The sequence below is a fragment of the Protopterus annectens genome, chromosome 4.part0 (assembly GCF_019279795.1).
Source record: "Protopterus annectens isolate FY-2018-M chromosome 4.part0, PAN1.0, whole genome shotgun sequence".
Lineage (NCBI taxonomy): Eukaryota > Metazoa > Chordata > Ceratodontiformes > Protopteridae > Protopterus > Protopterus annectens.
The window spans coordinates 668,583,347-668,596,717 of record NC_056733.1 but is presented as its reverse complement, the minus strand read 5'-3'; the positions used below and the strand labels follow the sequence as shown (position 1 = coordinate 668,596,717).

The 13,371-nt window shown below is 40.7% G+C and overlaps 1 protein-coding gene across 1 annotated transcript in view; it reads left to right on the top strand.

Moving 5' to 3' along the window:
• The window catches only part of CCDC63 (coiled-coil domain containing 63), a 190,481-nt gene that overhangs the window by 167,918 nt on the left and 9,192 nt on the right, over positions 1–13,371 (top strand). The window contains exon 6 of the mRNA XM_044069763.1: positions 3,416–3,608. Within this exon, the coding sequence (XP_043925698.1) occupies positions 3,416–3,608 (193 nt within the window). The remainder of the gene's footprint in view (positions 1–3,415; positions 3,609–13,371) is intronic.

The window sequence follows — 13,371 nt, the reverse complement described above, 5'->3', positions numbered from 1 at the left end:
AGTATAATAAAGATAAAAGATGTAAAATGCATTCACTTATTTAACCCTCTGACTTCTAAAGCTCTTTTCCTTAATAATGATATAAGGTTAATGTCATCATTTAAGCCTGGTAATATAGCAGCATTCAGTCTGAGTTGCCAATATACTTCTCTTGTCGATAACAGGCAGCAGTTATGTATAACAATTGTTTTGCCATTTTAGTGAGAGGTTGAGAGTATTCTGTTTATGGAGAGTATTTAGAGAGTATACGTACATACATACTAATAGATAACAACAATGGCTATGCAACTAGGACAAAAAACAAAGACCAAAAGATAGTCCCCCCAAAGCTTGTAGCAGATGATAGTACTAGTCAGTGTTTAGGTAAGAAAGGCACTAATACTAGACAAGCTGCAGTAATACTTAAAGCTACAGCTGAAGACTTTAACCCATGTCAGTGATAATGGGAGCCTCATATCTTTTTTATCTTACTGCTGTATATGACCTGTATGAAGTGGATTTGGTGAGTAAGTGCTTCATCAGTGTGTTAGGCAGAAAAGGAAAAAAGCAGGTAAAATAAATTGTACAGATATAGAGATGTCACATTTAGCGCAGTTGCAGTGGCAACATTTTCCATAGGCCACAAACAGCTATAGCATCTTTAGACTTTCAGTCACAAGATCATTCAGACTTCACCTTTTCTGCCAAATCATAAAACATATATCCAATACCAAATCTGAAATGACTACAAAAAACTAATACAATGGATAGCATCCTTCTTTAGCAATGTGATTATATCCCTAACATCAACCCTTCCATCCCATGCAATCAGCCTATCAGACAACAAACTCCCCACTAGTTGTCATATGCCCCTGAATAAGTTATTCCCTACATTTTAGTTTAAACATATTATAAAAATAATGGTAAGAGATCTACTACAGAAACCGGGTGATAAGCAAAATCAAAACCCTAACTCACTTCACCTCTAGTTCTTAACACTAACATGTAAGGAAGTTTCTTAAATACTTACCAATATTTACAATCTGTCACTTACTTTAGAGAATAGTGTCCTCACAATTCAAACATGCTGTTATAGTCTCACATCCAAAGACTCATTCTCCTACAGGTCTACACTACTATAGACCAAGCTGCATTCTCTTCACCATCTATAAAATATTTGAAAATATACTCCAGAAGCAAATTAAGGACAGCAGTAAGTCTGACTTATTCATAGATCTTCCAGCAGGGATTCTGGGATGACCATAATACTCTTACTGCACTATATGCAGCAGCCAATCATTATACACAAGCATGGAGGAAGAATACTTACGCCCTGCAATATTCAGTGGAATTAAAATGGTTTTAAAGGGGTTGACCACCATCTCCTTCTATAAAATGTCAGAAAATAGGTTTTATTAAATTGGGTGCCCAACTACCTGTCAAACCACACCTTTAGCCTACTTAATAATGATGAACTCTCTGCTAATGAGACATTCTCTTCAGTTAACCCCCACCCGAGGGTCTGTAGTTGGTTTAATACTGTTCTCACTCTTTATTAATCACATGACCAACTCAGTGTCCCCAAATGTCTAGATCTTTATACAGTGATATCTTTGTCCATCACTCAGCCACTTCTCTGAAAGATGTCAAAGTAAACCTACAAAAGGACATCCCTTCAACCTGTAAATGCCTAGGATACCCCTACTATGTCTCTCATTGGTTACTGAAAGATTTGCTTGTGTCTTTTGGCTTTTCCCGGTTAGGGGTCGCCACAGCGGAACTCCGGTCCACTAATGATTGGCAGTTGATTTTTACGTACCGGCTTGCCAGGCCTGATGCACAACCTTCAACGAAGGTACGCCCATTCATGCATGTCTCCATGCAGTAGACGCTCTAGCTGAGAATCAAACCGGACAGTGTCTTACTGTGAGGCGACAACGCTACCGCAGCACCACCACCGCGGATCTGGTTACTGAAAGGTCATTGTAGCTATTAATCGCAAAGCTACATATATCTCGGTATCCACTGGGATAAGTATTCCATAACTGCCATGGGTTTGCAGAGGAGGGCAACCCATCACTGTACTAATCTTCAGAACCTAGGCTGGATGGAATTACCCATCCTAATCCTACAGCAGCAACTTATAGTTGCTTACAAAATACTCTCTCAACCGGACAACATCCCTGATCTGAGTAGATTAATCACCCCTTACACAAATCTAAACAGCCTTAGATCATCACACAGATTATTTGCTCAGACAGTCAAATCCTGTAACTCAGGAGACGACTCTCTGTTTTCCAACACAGTGGGTCAAAGATGGAATTCTCTTCCACCTAGTCTCACCACTTCCAACTCCCTAAATACATTCAAGAAAGGCCTCTCCCACCACCTCAAATCCCACTGGCTCTGCCAATGCTCTAATCCAGACTAATCCATTTTTCCCCCATCCATTTCCACAGGAATATTACTTTCTTCATAAGCATTAAGCCAACTACGCTCTACAGGAAACTAACAAAATGAAGGTCTTGTTTCTTTTTTATAATTGTTATTGTACATACTAGTGTACTTGTTTCCCATTTGTGTATTAACTGTATAATCAACAACTGTATGCTATTTGTTATATATTATTGTAACCTTTTTGTCCTATTTGGAGCTTTTCTCCCCGGGCCTCCGCTGAAAATGGACATGTGTCCAGTCGGACTATCCCGGTCAACAAATGTAAAATAAAATAAAATAAATAAATAAAATCTTGACCAGCTCATAGTGACTCTATCTACAATTTCATTGTTGTAAAGAGTATGAAATGTCAATCACCAAGGAAAACAGCATGCAACATTGTAACTACCAGTGGAAGTACAGCTTGTTAGTTGTACAGCTTTGATAATGCTTCACCTAACATCTTTTCATTGCCCTCTCCCATAAATCCAGGATTTTATGGTAATCAAATCCCCTGAAGCTAGCACCCGCAGTCACAGAATACATGTGTGTGTGTGTGTGTGTGTTTGTGCGCGCGCACATGAGAGTGCTTGGAAATCATTCCATCATACTGTTTACCTGCATTTGCATTTGCTGTGCCCCTCATTTTAATAATGTTGCTCATTACCGTACTTTATCTTACAAAACAGGCAGCCAGGTGTCTTGGCTTCCTCTGCTTCTGCTCAGTGTGTCTATAAATGACACACAGCATGTGTGTGGCCACTCGGAACACACAATTGTTGACCACAACACTGAAAATGTTTCTGACTACCAGGAATGGTGTAAATTAATGACAGTCTTAAACAAATAAGTTACTTTGTGGTCTTTTGCATAGAAAACTTGCTAATCTGTTGTTTTATATTTTTTATTGTATTTAAAATATTCATATTATGCTTCATTATTTATTTTTCATGCCTTTAAGTATCAGTGTTTTTGTTTGCTGTTATCTCACTTTGTTTAGGAGAAGCTACAGAAAACTACAAAAGATGCTGATCTAGCTGAAAGTCACTATAATGATGAACGTAAAAACTTGGATCATCTTAAGTTGAAGACAGAACTCTTGTTTAAAAACATAAAGAGTGACTCAACTAACATCACAAATAAGCTAGGCTGCAGTAATGGGGCAATGGATTCCAATATCTTGGATTACTTAGGTACATTTTTTTCTTAGACTTCCATTTTAATTCTGAGCAAGATGAACTTTCGTAACATTTTATACTTGATAATAGAATTGATACAAGTTGTGTATTATCAATACCTGATAGCCCCACTGTCACTTTGATGGAGTCCTAAAGGATAAATCAGACTCTATTTCCCTTTTACATTCATTCATTCATTCATTCATTCATTCATTCATTCATTCATGCATTTTGTGATTATCCTGTTAATCTAGCTCAGGGCCACAAAAAAGCTGGAGCCTACCCTGGCACTCACTGGATGCAAGTCAGAAAAAGTAACTCTGGATGAGACATCAGTCTATTGCAGGTTGCAGATGTATACTCACTCATACACAGCAGACGCATCTATGGGCAATGTGTAGGATCACCATTCAGATACAGCACATCTTCGAAATTTGGGAGAAAACCAGAATAACCCTCAAAACTGCACAGAAACACAGACTCCACACACCACATAGAACTCATCCTAGCTGAGAACAGAACTGAAGAACCAAGTGCTGTGAAGCAGCAGCAAACACTGCATCACTGTGCTACCATTTCCTTTCACATTGTAAGTGTACTTGTGAGTGCATATACATTATTTCAGTTATAGAAAAGGCTTCAATAGGAGTTCACTGGCAAATATTTCACACCAATGAAGACAGACTTCCCCAACAACCACCATGAAGGGGGAGACCCCCTCCTCCCTCCACTTCAGTATAATCTCTTCTGAGTTTGTTGCACTTTAGGGAAAGGGGTGAAATGACTTTGCAGAAATGCCATCTCACATAGTTGTCCATGATCAGTCTGGAATCTCAAAGGCAGTCTTCATGAACTTATACAGTTCTTTTACAAATCTTCAAGTACAACATTGTTCTGGAATGCAAATTACTGTATTACAGACAGTGTAGAATATAATACTGCATCCCACATGAAGTATCATTATGGCATGAGAGTACTAAATATAGACTGGGCAGGTATGTGGAGTTGGACACAGGTCACTGCAACATGAGAGTGCTAAATATGGAGTGGGCAGGTATGTGGAGCTGGACACAGGTCACTGCAGCATGAGAATGCTAAATATGGACTGGGCAGGTATGTGGCGCTGGACACAGGTCACTGCAGCATGAGAGTGCTGAACAACAGTTAATTCACTTGTTTTTTAGATGATTACAGAAGGATTGCTGTGTAGCTTGAAGGCTCTTACATGAGAGAAGCAATGGCTAAACATTGTGTGGAACTAGAAATCACAGATGACCATGGGAGATTACTGCCCACTGGGTGTGCATGGGTGTGTGATTTTGGCAAAGCATGGTATTGATCTGTAGTGGGTAAGGGCATGACTTTGATAAGCAGGGAGGTAAGTAATTATCTGACCGTCTGATCAGACTGTATGAGAGCAGAGATCACATGTATAAGTAAATGTGAAGACCTGAAGCCTGCAGTCCTTGTTGCTGAGGTTAATGTAGGAGGAAGAACCTTGGCTCCTGAGCTCATAGTAAGTAATAGTGAATACCAATGAGAAGATAAGCAAAATGACTGCAGGATTTCTAGAGTAAGGTATCATCTGAGTTTGCAAAAAGAATGTTAAAGAGAAGGGTGATATGCTGGGCAAAGGAATGTACAATATCAATGCTAAAATCAAAGTATGAGAAATGAGGTGCTTGTTCAGTGGGGAATCTTTGTTCATTAGTTAAGCAAGGTGGGGTAACAAAACTCCATAGTGGGGTTTAAAGAACAGTATTTATTTATTTTTTTCTGACAGATGAATATAGACTGTGTCACTGACAAGACAGGAGTTTACAGCTGCAAGTCTAGACTGAATTTAACTTTGCCTGGTGCTTTGATCACCGAGACCTCAGCATCATTGTTGGTGCACATATTGGCCTTATGGAGTTTGTTGAGGAAGGGAAGAGAACTCAAAGGATGGAACCTTGTGGAATGTACATTGGTTAGGAAACTGAGCAGATAAAGTGCTCGGTAGTTCAATCTTCTAAAATCCATCACCAGTGTAAGAAGGGAGAGCATTCATTACACCATGTAAATCAACCTGGACATTTTGGGGTAGAAGACCATGATAAGCAGTACTGAATGCTTCTGTGAGGTCAGTGGAGATGTATATTGTTGAATGTCCATGGCCATGGCTCAGGCTCAAGTAATAGCTAAAGATGTTCTAGAACTCTAAGAAAAACAGCAGTTGATTGCATGAGAGCACTGCTGTTCTTTCTCAAGATCTGTCATTGAAACAAAGAGTGAGAAGGTCACACAGAAAAAACAATCAGTAAATACTAAGTGAAAACTCCAGCCAAGCTAGAACTTCCACTGAGTGACCTCTCAAGCCTCCTGTATCAGAGGCACATGAGATATATGCAAATGACCCTTATGAACATCAGGTGTTTCAGCTATATGGTGAATTTGAATGCCAATTACTTACTTGTTTCTAAGTCATTTCAATGCAGAATTTCAGGCCAATGATGCCAAACCCCACTAGCTGTGGTTCGGCATATTTCAGCTTTATTATAACCTCATCAGCACAGCACAAGCAGAGTGTTTGACAAAGCATAAGAAACACAGGGCTGTTATGCCTAGCTGATGTCCATTACCATTAGGGTGACTGCAGAATATTCCCAACTAACAAACTAAAACAAAGAGTGAGAAGGTCACACAGAAAAAAACAATCAGTAAATACTAAATGAGAACTCCACCCAAGCTAGAACTTCCACTGAGTGACCTCTCAAACCTCTTGTATCATAGGCACATGGGATATATGCAAATGATCCTTATGAACATCAAGTGTTTCAGCTACATGGTAATTCTGAATACCAAAGAAATGTTGTAGTTCCAAAACAGCCACGGCAGTCAAAGTATGAAAATCCTGAACGTAAGTTTATTTCAACAAGCACAAACGTATTCGTTACTGTTATGAACTATAACTTCATCAGAGAAACCAACAGGAAAATTGGATAGCGCCACATTTAAATTGTAGTTGACGTAATCGCGTTATCAGAATGCCTCATGAATATTAACAAGTATGTTTAAACATTATGTTGCCTATCAATGACAAATGTTAAAGACGGCAAGGCAAAAACCAGTTAACAGTGATTAAAAACACGAGAATGTTACTGGTACTAGTTTGTAAACATAAATTGTCTAACTAAATAATAAACTACAGTTAAACAAAAAAATATACTAAAAATACTAAAACCCTTTAGCAATAATTAAAACTAGCAATGTGATGCTAACATCAAAATAAAAATCTTATTATAATACTAAGTAGTAACATTAATTAAATTGCAAAGTGAAATAAAAACTATATATATAAAAGTCAACATCAAAAATTCAGGTCATTTCAAATACAAAACAGTTCTATCTCAGGTAAGTAATAACAGTAGTTCTAGTTCAAATACTTTACCTATGAAAGAAAATAAATCGTTGATATATAAAAATATGAAAAATCTGTATAAATATATATATATATATTCAAATCCCTATAGATTTAAATATGGGGATATAAGCTTCCTACAAATATACAGTGTATGAAATATATATACTTATCCATCAGAACTAACATATGCCATCAAAAATGAAAAATGAAAAATTCTTGTAAAATATAAACAACCAATTGGCGAAATGACTAACATAATGTTTAAACATACTTGTTAATATTCATGAGGCATTCTGGTAACGCGATTACGTCAACTACAGTTTAAATTTGGCGCTATCCAATTTTCCTGTTGGTTTCTCTGATGAAGTTTATGTTCATAACAGTAACGAAAACGTTTGTGTTTTTTGAAATAAACTTACGTTCAGGATTTTCATACTTTGACTGCCGTGGCTGTTTTGGAACTACAACATTTCTTTGGTTTTTGTTTCGTGTCTACATTTACCAGTTTAATTCTGAATACCCATGACTTATTTCTTTTTAAGTTGTTTCAATGGACAATTTTGGGCCAATATCCCATGTGCCTCTGATACAGGAGGTTTGAGAGGTCACTCAGTGGAAGTTCTAGCAAGATCTGCTATTGAAGGATAAGTCAACTGTCATTGACTTGTACCTTTCTTATCATGTATGAGAAGAAAAGAAAGACAATGTGCTGGCTTATTTATGCCTCCAGAGATGACAATCCATGAACTGGGTTAGAGTTAGGATTGACACCTTTTCAAATGCCCAAAGTGGGACATTTTTGGTACAACCGTCAGATTTTGCAGGCCAAAACATATGCATGGCCAGTACAAAGGACAGAAATTCACTTTTTTGCCTAAATAAAAGCTTATTCTTATAGCATTTTAGTTGCTTATTCTGTTTCTTTTAACATTTAGGTGTTTCAGATACAGAATAACTGATGTTAAGTTGTCCATCTTGCCTTCGTTCTTGCTGTTTGGGTTCAGAGCCAATTCTCGGCTCCGGCTCGGCCATCTTCTATAGCTCAAGAGCTGTTTACTGCCTCGTGGCTACCCCTTATCCCAGCATGCCCAGCGTCAGCTACCCAGATCTCATTTGCCACTTCAGCTGTGAGGTTGCTTCCTTACTGGCTCAGGCTTAGTATAGTTTTTTTTTTTTTTATCAATATATTGTGGTTTATTCTTGAAATTTTGTCAAGTGTTTGTCTATTTTTGTCTAGATAATATTCCTTTATCCCTTTTATCATTTTCTTGTGTATTTTAGCTTGTTGGCCATCACTCCATAACTCAGAGGCCTTCTGTTTCCCTTGAACTTGTTTAAATTAGAGAGTCCCCCCCCACCTTAGGATAGCTGTTTAAATTAGAGGCTTTCCTTTCTGTTCCTTAACTGTAATAAAAAAAAAAAAAAAAAAAGTCTATTTGTTTCTTGTTTTTTGTAGTTTAACTTTTATTATAGTTGTTGTGGTTGTTGTTACTATAATGTCTAAAGATACCAAGGTATCTGGCTTCAAAAAGTGTCACTCATGCTGTCAGAAAATGTCTCCGACAGATGGGCACACTAGTTGTGTATATTGCTTGGGCGCTGTTCACCTGCAGGACTCATGTTCTATATGTCACGCTTTTAGTCCAAGGGTCCTGCAGGAGCGCAAAAACAAATTAATCCTTCAGGGATTATTGAAACCTCAGGATTCTCCAGCTAAAAGTACTCAGCCAGCGAAATCCCCAAAGTCTGTCAAGCCGTCGGCTCCGCCTTCGGAGCCGACTCCTTTACTTGACTAACCAAGTATGTTGGTGCCAGCTGGCACCGACAAGACAACTCCTCTGTCGGCTCCATCTGCTATTTCGGAGCCATCTTGGAGCCATAAGAGACTGAGGTCTCCGTCCTTGGAGTCCATACTCTCAGCACCTCAGTCACCTTTGTTACAGAGTGAACGTAGCCATCATTCTTCCCACTCCTCTTGATCATCTAGATTATTGGATTATGATGTGGAGAGAGTAGTAAGTAGGTTGCTTAAGTCACAGGCACTGGCAAAAATTCTGTCCAGCCCACCTCAACAGGTATCGGCTCCAACCGCCTCTATTTCTGTTCCTCCTCCGACTACATTTAGCTCGGAGCCGGAGACCATGGATCACCAGGTAGTAGAACCATTGGCTCTGATCATCATCTCTCCTTCGGTTCTAACATCGGCTCTGATTACCTCGATCTTACCTTCTATTGAGGCATCTGGGCGCTGAGGCTCTCTCATCGGCTCTGAGGGGGGGAGTGGCATCAGACCCTTGTCCGACCCTGTTCTCCCCCTCGGAGCTTCAGCGCAGGTGAGCTCAGCTCCAACATCAGCCTCGAAGCTGTCACCCTCCACGTGGAGAAAGACTCCTGTTTCTTCGGAGCCGGAGCTTTCTCTGCCTAGAGGTCGGGACACCTTCGAGGTCATGCGGAGTGTGTTGTCGCCTTGAAACAGCTCTACTGCCAGGTCCATCGACTCCTCCCCCCGTGGTGTCTGTTCCAACCTCTACTCCTCCTCCAGAACCCAAGCGTAGGGAACCTATGCCCCAGGACACCCCATTGGGTGATCCCTCTTCTTCCAAAGCCTCCCCTGATCACTCGAAGGAGCCTCCCCAAAAGAAGAAGTTCAAGAGGAAGCACATAGACTCCCCTGAGTCTGTCACTTCAGATACAGACATGAATGAATTGGAAGGGTCCCCAAGGTCCCCCTCTGAAGATGTTTCCTTCTTGGACATCCTTGAAATGCTTAGACAGAGGAGGGACTGGACTTCCCTAGCCCCTACCAAGGATGAGTCTGTATACCTGGACGCATTCGGTTCCCGACCTTCCACCTCCTGGGTATCTCCTCCTTGTCTCATGACTCATGTCTGTAGTGGCTCAAAAGGCTTGGTCAGCTCCAGATTCTGTAGAATCTACTCCGAGGAGACCAAACAAATTTATTACAGCCCCCCAGGAAAAGCAATTACTCTCCAAAGATGGGCCAGTTGATGCCATGGTGGTAGCAGCAGCCACCAAGAAAGAGTTAGCAGAAACCTCTTCATCTGTTCATCCTCTGAACAGAGTGTCTCAGATGATGGACTGATATGGAAAGCAAATGTTTGCTTCAGCAACCTTTTCAATGAGGTCCCTGAACTATCTATGCCATTTTACACGTCTTCAAAGGGATCTCCTGAAAGAGCTTGGAGATACACTTCAAGATCCTACAGCTGAGGGAGCACCAGCCAAAGTAGCTTCTCACCTTGCGACTCTTAATTCCATAGTCAACTCCTCCATGAGGTTGATTTCCTATGCAGCCGATGGAGCGAGCAGAGCTGCAAGGACAGGTGTAGCTCTCAGGAGACATGCTTGGATGCGGCTTTGTCAGTTTGCGGAATCCTTTCAAGCATCTTTCACCAATACTCCCTTTGATGGCTCCTTTCTCTTTGGGCCTCAGGTGAAAGACACATTGACCAGGTGTGAGCAGGAAGGCAAGACTCTCTCTGCCATGGGAGTCCATTTTTATACTCCTTCCAGACCTTATCCCAAGGATCAGAAGAGCGGAAAGATATGGTTCCAAAAATCCCAGGGACCCTTGCCTGACACACGTGGTGATTTTTCCTCCAGAGACAAAGGGGGAAACAACAACAGCAGACGCCGCCCTCGTGGCAGAGGGGGACCACAAAACCATCCTGACAGAGAAACCTTCTCTGCCAAACCCTTCCAGCATCCCTGAAGGGTGGCCCAACTGCTCACCTCTGGAGGCAGTCGGGGAAGAATTTTGCTGTACCCAAAAGCCTGGCAAAATATAACAAGAGACAGATGGGTACTATCCATCATATCTGGAGGTTACAAAATTCCCTTCCATCAATCCCACATAGAATCAAAAAAGCCCATCCCAGATGTCCCACCCAATCTAAGGGATCAAGCAGTCACAGAAGTTTCAAGACTGCTAGAAAAAAGAGCTATTCAAGAAGTCCCCGTAGACCAACTAGGATCCGGAACTTACTCAAGATTCTTTTTAGTACCAAAAAATACTTTTTCAGTCTGATGCGGCTTCCGCTACCATTAGAGTACAGCTAGCTGCCATTTCTAATTTTCATATAGGTATGTTTAATTCTAGCATAATGTCTCATAAGCTCTGCAAGGCCTTTATGAGAGGAACATCTCTTCTTAGATCCCCAGTTAGAGATCCTCCTCCTCCTTGAGATCTCAATTTAAATTTAGCTTCCTTAATTTTGCCTCCCTTTGAACCATCAGAATCCTGTTCCTTAAAATTTCTTTCTTGGAAGACACTTTTTCTGGTTGCTATCACTTCAGCTAGATGTGTCTCAGAACTTCAAGCACTATGTGTTCGTCCTCCTTACCTGGTGTTTCACAAGGACAGAATTTCTCTGAGGACCAATCCATCCTTTATTCCTAAAGTCTGCTCAGAGAACAATTTAAATCAATCCATAGATCTCCCAGTTTTCTTTCCCAATCACAGCAACAAGGCAGAATACAAATTCCACCAACTGGATGTGCACCGACAATTGCGTTTTTACCTCCATAGAACTAAGGAACTAAGAAAGCCAGACCAGTTATTTCTTTCTTATGCTTTCAACAAACAAGGCCTTCCAGTTTCTAAGGTGACCTTATCCAGATGGTTATCTGATACTATTGCCTTTATTTATTTATCAGTTATGAAATAAAGAGCTACCAGCTAAACCAAAAGGTCATTCTACTAGAGCATTAGCCACCTCTGTAGCCTTTCAGTCTATGTTGCCCATAGACTCAATCTGTGCAGCTGCCACTTGGGCAAACCCTCATACTTTTATCTCTCATTACAAGGTGGATATGGCCTCCTGGAGCAGATCTTCCTTTGGATTCTACTGTTCTGAAGATTCTGTTCCAATGAGCGACCCGGGATTTTAGGTGCTAGGGACACTGTCCCAAACAGCAAAAATGAAGGCGAGATGGACAACTTAACATAAAGAAGTTATGTACCTACCATAACGCTCTATGTTAGTTGTCTTCATCTGGCCTTCATTTTTGCGTCCCTCCCTCCTTCCCCATTCCTAGAGGATTGTGAGGAGTTCCCTTTTGTTTTCACTGGCTGAGCATCTTTTATTACTTCACGTGCCAGGTAATTTATAACTCTTTCCTTGTTTAGGTGTATTGGACAACCAGTTTTTTGGAACTGGTTTCTCTACTTATGTCTAGTGTGCACTACCACAAACGAGATCTGGGTAGCTGACGCTGGGCATGCTGGGATAAGGGGTAGCCTTGAGCCAGTAAACAGCTCTCGAGCTATAGAAGATGGCCGAGTCGGAGCCGAGGATCGGCTCCGAACCCAAACAGCAAGAAGGAAGGCAAGATGAAGACAACTAACATGGAATGTTATGGTAGGTATATAACTTCTTTTTTTATGCAACTATTACATAAAATATAGCAAATAATTTTGTCCCAGGACACAACTGCCCAAAGAGGGACTGCCCCTCGCAAAGTGGGACAAGTGGTAAACCTAGTGAGAGTGCTTGGCCCAATATTTTCTGTTCAGAGGCTTGATTACTCTTTCATTCCTTTGGAGATGAGAATTGGACATAAAGGAGGAGGAGGCAAGTGTACCAGTCCTCTGGAGGCCCCACCCCTATTTGTCCTATCCGTCTCTTTAAGCAGAAAGCTGAATTACAGAGGTTGACTGGGCAGAGGATGATACGTGTGCTCCCACCCACATCATTCCCAACTCAGTGATACATATTTCACGTAAGAGGGTGAGTATGCCCTGGCCTCTTCCATGGTTGATCGTTTACCCTTCAGTAGGTGTTGCTAAGATGTCAGGAGGCCACTTCTGTCCTCCCAGGATGGATGGAAGTGATTCCATCCTTCCCTACATGACCTCTATACTGCATGTATATTTTAATCACAGACCACCAGAAAATTATGTCGACAGGGTCATAGTCAGAGTTTCTTCTCTTATGCCATGGGACTAGGAAGGTTAAAAAGAGTTATTTGTTAAAACAGTTTGACTGAATGTAAGTTTTAAGGACATTAATAATATAAGTAGTACATTTGTGAAGAGGTTTTAAAATGGAACGTTAGGGCTATAGGAGATAAATAAGAGATTAATTTTTGTATTTAATTACAAGGTGGGATAAAATAGCATCTGAATCTCATGGGAAGTTTGTTCTAAAAATGGACAATAGTTATGCTGTCAGTCTTGACTTGGGGATCTTGTGTAAGGCTGCAGCTGGTCACAATAATTACAAGGGCTACTTTTTTAGGTATACTTAGGAAGTGCTATAGGCAATTCCAGAAAATATTCTTAGTTCTCTGCATTCCAACACTGGTGGTATCTCAACCTTGGGCACTAGTGTGTACAGTTTTGGTGAATAGCTC